The following is a 7314-nucleotide window of genomic DNA, read 5'->3' as shown; positions in this document are numbered from 1 at the left end:
CCTGAAGCCCCCATAGTTGCATGTGTTTGTTTAGAGAGTGGCAGGTGAATTAACCAATCACATTTTGATTAATACTGGGTGGAACCAAAAATCATTGCCCTAGGCCTTCTGGAAGAGCTATCTCACTGGCTTTACCTTTTTCAGCCCACGTTTAAGCTAGCAGATCAGCGACTTCAGTCTGCAGCCACAGTACAGATGGCAAAGTGATAGGACAGTCTGCAATGGACTTCACATGACAATATTCACAACTTGCACCGCCTACCGCCTTGCGATTGTATGCTTCAGCCAACCAGCAAAGTTGCAGGAAATATGGTGAACTTCCCCCTTTGGATATAAAAGGTCATCACTCAATCAAGTGAAGTAACCTATTAGACATTTGTGTTAAATTGTGTCAAAATTAACATATGATTTTGTGAGTTATGTCCAAAAATGTGTTTTGAGAGATCACAGTGACCGCTGACCTTTGGCCATGATGTACTGAAAAAGTGAAATGTTTATTGCTCATCTGTACCAATGCAAAAACAGATCAGATATGTAATGTACTGTAAGAGTTGAATATAGTCATTTCAATTTATCATTCATACTATGGACAAGGATATTATAAGCTCAACAGTGGCAGAGCCGCAGTATTTCATTTGTTTTTCCGTTGCATCATTTGTGCGTTATGTCCTGCATGTCTCACACAAAGAGTTTGTTAAAGCAAGTCAAGCAGTACGGCTTCTCTTTCTGCTCCTTGAAGATGCCTTGGCTGAGCTGCCGCAGACAGAACGCACACATGAAGTGCTCGGGGTGAAACTTGCGATCGAGAGCAGAGATGCAGCGGCCCGTGATGGGCTCAGCACAGTGGCCGCACAGAGTGCCCTGCCTGGAGTGGAAGTGCACCAAGCAGAGGGGTCGACCTTCCAACTCCATGAAACAGCCATCAGTGAAGGGCTTCAGACAGTCCTGCATATCGAGACAGAGGAGGAAGATGGGGAAAAGACGATGTGGGAAAAGTTGGAAGACAGGAGGGAGGATTAAAAAAAAAAAAAAAAAGGTTAGAGACGGTAACAGAGAAGGAAGGATAATAGTGTCAAATTTGGAGAGGAAGGTTTGTTTTTAAAGGACCAAACCAGTGATTTTTCATGATTTCGACACATGCACACTAATATTACTGTTGATTATTTTCCAAAGCACACCATGGCTTTAGTACTGTATGAAAATTGGAGTGGGTAATTAGTGAACATATTTAACAAGGAACATATCCTGTGGTATGCTCTGCAAAATGGTCATCTGTAATGTAAAGTATAGCTATATAATCTAATGACAGTGCTGCAAAATTACTGACATGGCCTTTTTTTATGTAACTAAAGGAAAGATATAAGAGAATTAAATCTGTGTTTCTGTTAACAATCCATTAATGAATGCTAGAATATAAACTAAATGGGTCCGTACACAAGTGAAGCTGCATATGGTTACAGAAATCTCTCTTGGCAGACATCTTGACTTGTCAAGGCAGCAAAAGAACAGGTGTAACTCATAACATTAGTGGTGGCTCTGTTCCATTCATATGAGCCAGTAGGCCATGACAGTGGGCCAGCATGTCCAACTCCACAGCCTTGGAACACCTGAATGGAATAATCCATTAATCAGTGTGTTCAACAAATCAAAATGTCGCCTGTGAGAATTAAGGGCCTATTTTGTTCAGTGTCGGTGACAACTGTTTCTTAAAACATAATGGAGCTAAAAACTATGACATTTGATGAGAATACCATTGCAGTCTGCAGCAACTCTACTTCCAGAGGAACCTCAACTCATTTGGGGTTTGTAGGAAGCTAATGACTCACTTCTAAACCCTACTGGTTTAAGTGTGGTTTAGGAGAGTAATCATATTTAAACATTTCATGGTATGGTTCTGCTATTGCCAAGACAAGGCTGCAGCACAGCTCAGTGAGAGTGACCAAAAAGGGCGAGACTGTATGAACTGGCTCATTTATTTTAAGCAGGGGGTTGATTAAAAAGGCTCGGCCACTTTGGAGTGTCCACTTCTTTGTGGAGAGTTTGACTTCCTGCCCTCTGGAGATAGATTTAGGCTAACAGACAGAATGGTGACTAATGGTGAGACATATAACCGCAGTAACAATTAGGTGGATGTATTTCATATTTATTCCATATTTTATGTGATGTTGTTAATTGTAACTTTGAGCGGTAGCTATTAAGAACAGTGTATTTTTATGTATTTCATGTTCAGATTTATGTGCACTGTATTTCTGCAAGAATAACTTTTTAGGTACTATAAAATACTACGTTTAAGTTGCTGCCTAATATCAGAACATACTGTATCTACTGAGAGCATCTGATGTAAGTAAAGCAGAAGACAGGCTGCACACTGAAACATTTTTGACCAGATGCTGAATACAAGTGGGTTAGAAGAGAATGTAAAAGATACCCACACTGAGGAATATGGTTTCCTTGATTTATTTGCATCATTTCAACCACATCGTATTCATCAGGCATACGGTTTTCATCAGCCTTGTGGTTGAAATGTTGCAAATAAAGCAAATGTGTGGGTATCTTTCTCATTTATACTCGGGCTTGTGTGCGAGCCAGAGCAGTGTGTGTGGTCTGAGGTAAGAGGCTCACTGCGCAGACGAAGCACTCTGGATGCCAGGTGCCATTGGCTGCAGTCAGGTAGTTCTCCCTCACTGACTCCCCACAGCCTGAGCACTTTGGAGCAAAGAGGTGGTAGAAGTCCTTGCAACAATATGGCTTCCCATCCTTCTCTAGGAATCCTAGGACAAGTATAAGATACGTAGGAGACATTGCAAGTTACCATTAAATCATTTGCAAATTTTGTTGAAGTTGTGGTTTTCCAGTGGAGAGAAATTAATGCACAAGCCTGTCACCTTCTGCTCCAAACAGGTCTCCACAGTGTGTACAGAAGAAGTGCTCGGGGTGCCAGGTCTGGTCCAGGGCTGTCAGAATGTTCTGGTAAACCAGCCAGATATAGAAATATTACATCATGCTTTTACTTCCTTTGAGGATTAGTATGGTTTTTCTCATCTCACATGTTCAGACTTCAGGAAGCACAAAAATTCGGATTGTAAAACACATAAAGTGAATCACAGGAGAAGCTGTATTAGTTTCTGATTAATGACTTGGTCTGCATCATTTGGTAACCTCAGTCTGCAGAACCCCAATATGGTTTTGTGTTTTACTTATTAAGATGACATGTGGGATACTTCTAGAAAAATTAACTACATACTACTGTATGTCATCATCCAGTCTTCAAAGGATTATTGTGTAAATTAATGGATGTAATATATGACAGAACAAATTAGTGTATGAATCAAAACACAAAGGGATAACTGAAGTTTAATTGGTGAGGCATTTAAGGTATAGGAGTTCTGAATAGGTATTTTGTCTTACCAAATATTCACCACTTTTTATGCTTAAATGGCTGCAACAAACATTTCCACAATCAATTTTTTTTACTTCACATGATTTTAACATCTTGTTGTTATGTTTGTTCTGTCTCTCTATAAGCGTGATATGATTGTAAATGAATGGCTCCTTTCCCACCTGCACAATGGGCCCCTTGCAATAAGCACAACGAGGAGAAAAGAGGTGATGGTAGTCTTTGTCACAGTACGGTCGCCCCTCTCTCTCAAAGAAGCCTGTGGTGCCCAGCTCAGTCTTACAGACCACACACACAAAGTGTTCAGGGTGCCACACTTCACCCAGTGCTGTGATCATCTGGAGAACAGAAATGAAAAACAAAAGTAAATGACAGAACAAACAGCCTGTTGTCTAAATTGCCACAATTTGACACAATAATGCTAAATTCTCTCTTTCTTTTTTTTGTCCTGTAAGAAAGATATGTAAAAAAAAAACCCAAAAAACATCCTTTTCTGTTACACGGATTTCTAAATCTACAATACATGTATTTAAAATGCTTGCCCATTTGTTAATGTGACTTACTGTACCTTTCCCACAATGCATTTGTTGCAGGAAGCACAGTGGCCCTTGGCCGTGGTGCGTACGCCAATCCTCTCCAAGTCAGAGCTCAGCCCTCCGAGCAGGTCATCTATAGCATCTGTTTTCTTGCTCGTGGTCGAGGCCTTCGTATCTGAACCTGCCGTGCTGCCGCTGCTCTCCTTGTTCTCCTGTTGTCCACCTTCTGTTTTCCTTTTCATGGACTGCTTTTGTACAAGTGGTGGCGGGGTCGTTGAAGACGCTGGAATCTAAAAAATGATACAAATAAACACAGACATCTATTGTTTTTAGCTGGTATATGAAAAAAAGGTCAGCGCTTAAGAACCTCCTATACTGAAATTCTATTACATGAGACTGTGCAATGTTGAGATTAGTACAATACTGCCCTCTGCTGTTAAACCTGGTTCACTTCACTCATGTTTGAAACATTTGACATGCACTTAAAGTGTACTGACCTCTTCTCCCTCTCCCAGACACCTCAGCTCTTGCAAGATGGAGTCCAGCTCCTTAGTGGGTGAGTCAGGCTCCAAGGAAGCTGCCACAGGAGCTGGCAGATCACTAAATCCCAGCCAGAGGCAGATTAGACATGACTACTGTTAATTCATATTAATGGTACATTTGTGACAGTATGTATTGCCCAACTGAACTGTCTCTGAGCATAACCCAAGGTACTTGATGTTTTTAACATTGTGTAATGTGATTTTATAATTTTAAGAAAACCCTTGAAACTGTAGTAATGACACAAATCTACAAAGACCATACAGAACTTGTCAATTTTTAAATCTGCTCTTACATGAGAGCTGTGAAATATTCTAGTAAAAATAGTCCTGGTATTAAAGTTCAAAGTAGACATAAGTCAGTAAGATCTTTGTGTGTATTAAGATGGTTTAAAAGTGAAAAAGCAACCACAAAATATTAATTGATTTCTGGTATTTTTCTGTTTCCTCTACGTTATTTACTCAGTGATAATGTCGATCAGGGTGTGGTTCACCTGTAGACATTTGAGAAGGCTGAGCTTTTTTGGTTCTTGATAAGTCCAGCATAGCTTGCACCTGATACCTGCGGACATACAATCAAAATGTACTGGAGTTTCAGTGATTGATGTGCTAAGATCACAAATAAGCGTCATCATCTAATTTGCTGAAAAACACTGTTTCTGCAGATGTTATCTTGTCAACTGGTTGATTGAAATTAAATTATTGTGGTTTTGTCTTCACCTCTCCATCAGCTGCATCATTCCCCCTGTTTTCATTGACGCTCTCTGAACCTGCTGGATTCAGGGCAAGCTCTTCCAACAGCGAATCTGTGGAGGAGGACATAGGCCATCAATCTTGCAACCACACATATGAACATAAATACTCATATGGACATATACAGTACAGTATTCACACAACGACTAAAACACAGTGTTCTCTCTAGGTGTTTATTGCTTAACCAGAGCATGTGTAGCATAGTGCAGAGTGAAATATTTCCTGTGAACTGAGACAGAGTACGCCTTAATATACAGATCAAGGTTTGAGGTTGCTTCATGCAAGTCAGCTTCCTCAGGAAGTGATGGTGCGACATCGTGGTGCAGAAGTGAAACTTGAAATAATGTTGTAACACTTACAAATGTAAACCCAGATTCAAGTTTCCTCACAATGTAAACCCACACATATAAGAAAATAGGAAGATATTTAAGTATTTGGGTATCTAGGGAAGCAGACAACATGGCTGCTGAAAAGAACAGGGAAAATTATTAACTTTTAGCACGTTTGTCTTTGCAAATCTAATCAGGTTCTTCTTCTCTGAGTCTTCACATCTCAGAAAAAAATACTTTTACAGAATCTTGAAATTAAAACAAATTGTTGTATTTCTTTTAGACACAAGTTATAAGTTTAGATAACCAATAGAGTCCTATCTTTTATCTGTTGTAATTTGTTTAAGCTTTATTTTACCTTGATAGACTGTTCAGATCAGAGTTTTAAGCGTCCTGGCTAAAATGTCAGTAATTAAATGAAAAACCAAAGTAAGAGGTAGTATGTAACAAGAAGGGCAATTCATTACTTATTAAATTAAATTAAATTACTTTCATCACTGTTTCACCAAGTGCAGTAAATACTTCTCTTAGAGTGTACTGTACTGGCACTCTTATTCCATAATCACTTCTTCATTTCACTTCTAGTTTCTGAGCCAGGTGTAAATTGTAGCACATTGCACTGGCAGAATTAAATTAACAACACTGTCTGCCCCCTGATTCATTTAACACAATCAACAGTGTAAAACACACACTGATAGAAAGTTGTCTTACCAAGCTCATCCATGCTGGTTCCTGATCTCAGCACAAAACTTGCTTGAGTGACTGTCGTTTTTTTTGCTGCTGGTTAGTTACTAAGGTTATTTCTCATCTTGTCGAAACCGTCACTTCCTCTGACAAAGGTTGGTGTTTCTTTGTTACTGAATCAAAACATTTCCATATTTAATATGAGATGCAGCAGTTTCCTGGTGAAGAGGAAACCAAGAGCGATTTCTTAAGTGAGATACCAGCTGAGATAACAGCTGTGTTTTTGTGCTCAGTTAGTGTAGTACTTTTCAAAGGCAAAGAAATGCTATATATATCTATATATATATATAGATATATATAGATAGATAGATAGATAGATAGATAGATAGATAGATAGATAGTTATTTATCCCCTAGGGGAAATTCATGTGTCCTTTAGCTCATTGCTCATAAGATTAATAATAATAAAAACAGTTTATATAAATAAACAATAATAATTAGATTAGTCCACATCATTTGGCTGAGGTTTTGTATAGTCTGATGGCATTGGGAACAAAGGATCTCATGAACCTCTCTGTTCTGATGAGACGTTTGCTTCTGTAGCTGCTTCTCTGTCCTGCCAGAATGTTGTGGAGAGGGGGGTTGGTATTGCCCAAGATGGCCTCCATCTTACATTGCATGCGTCTCTCCACAACAGTCCTGAGTGAGTCCAGACACCCCTTCCAAGCACAGACCCAGCCTTTTTTACCAGCTTGTCCAGTCTCTTTGTGTTCATGTCGGACATGCTGCTGTCTTTTATGCTGCATAAAAGAGTACACTGGCCACCACTGTCTGATAAAACACGTGCAGCATTTCATATATATATCATTTCTTTGATATTTCATACTGTTTTCATACAGTATATGTAATATATATGTAACTTTAACTTGAAATTTCAGTGCACTGATTCACTAGGCCTAATCAATTATCAATATCAATATAGCTTTTATTAATGTTGTTATGGTTTACTTCATTAATATACAGTAGGCTAGCCTAGACAGGCTACACAAACATACTAAATATAACATTTAAAGTTGA

General features: G+C 39.1%; 1 protein-coding gene across 1 annotated transcript; it reads right to left on the bottom strand.

The window, feature by feature from the left end:
• Window positions 1–473: 473 nt before the first annotated feature.
• On the bottom strand, window positions 474–6402 carry LOC111232203 (leupaxin-like). Its single transcript, XM_022759607.1, has 9 exons — window positions 6266–6402; window positions 5193–5278; window positions 4967–5034; window positions 4431–4533; window positions 3966–4223; window positions 3562–3735; window positions 2886–2967; window positions 2623–2771; window positions 474–945 (listed from the first exon to the last, which is right to left on the bottom strand). Exons 1-9 carry the CDS (start codon window positions 6276–6278, stop codon window positions 679–681), a joined length of 1200 nt encoding a protein of 399 aa, XP_022615328.1. The 5' UTR covers window positions 6279–6402; the 3' UTR covers window positions 474–678.
• Window positions 6403–7314: the final 912 nt, after the last annotated feature.

This window comes from Seriola dumerili, unplaced genomic scaffold (assembly GCF_002260705.1).
Source record: "Seriola dumerili isolate Sdu_G_001 unplaced genomic scaffold, Sdu_1.0 BDQW01000322.1, whole genome shotgun sequence".
In the NCBI taxonomy this organism is placed as follows: domain Eukaryota; kingdom Metazoa; phylum Chordata; class Actinopteri; order Carangiformes; family Carangidae; genus Seriola; species Seriola dumerili.
The sequence above is the reverse complement of the archived record's forward strand: the minus strand, read 5'-3'. Positions and strand labels throughout refer to the sequence as shown.

Excerpts from the sequence above, each read along its gene's own strand:
- LOC111232203 (XM_022759607.1), bottom strand. Across the intron at positions 4,224-4,430 it reads GTCTGGGAGAGGGAGAAGAG|ATTCCAGCGTCTTCAACGAC; the intron begins GTCAGTACACTT and ends ATCATTTTTTAG. Across the intron at positions 2,772-2,885 it reads AGACCTGTTTGGAGCAGAAG|GATTCCTAGAGAAGGATGGG; the intron begins GTGACAGGCTTG and ends TACTTGTCCTAG.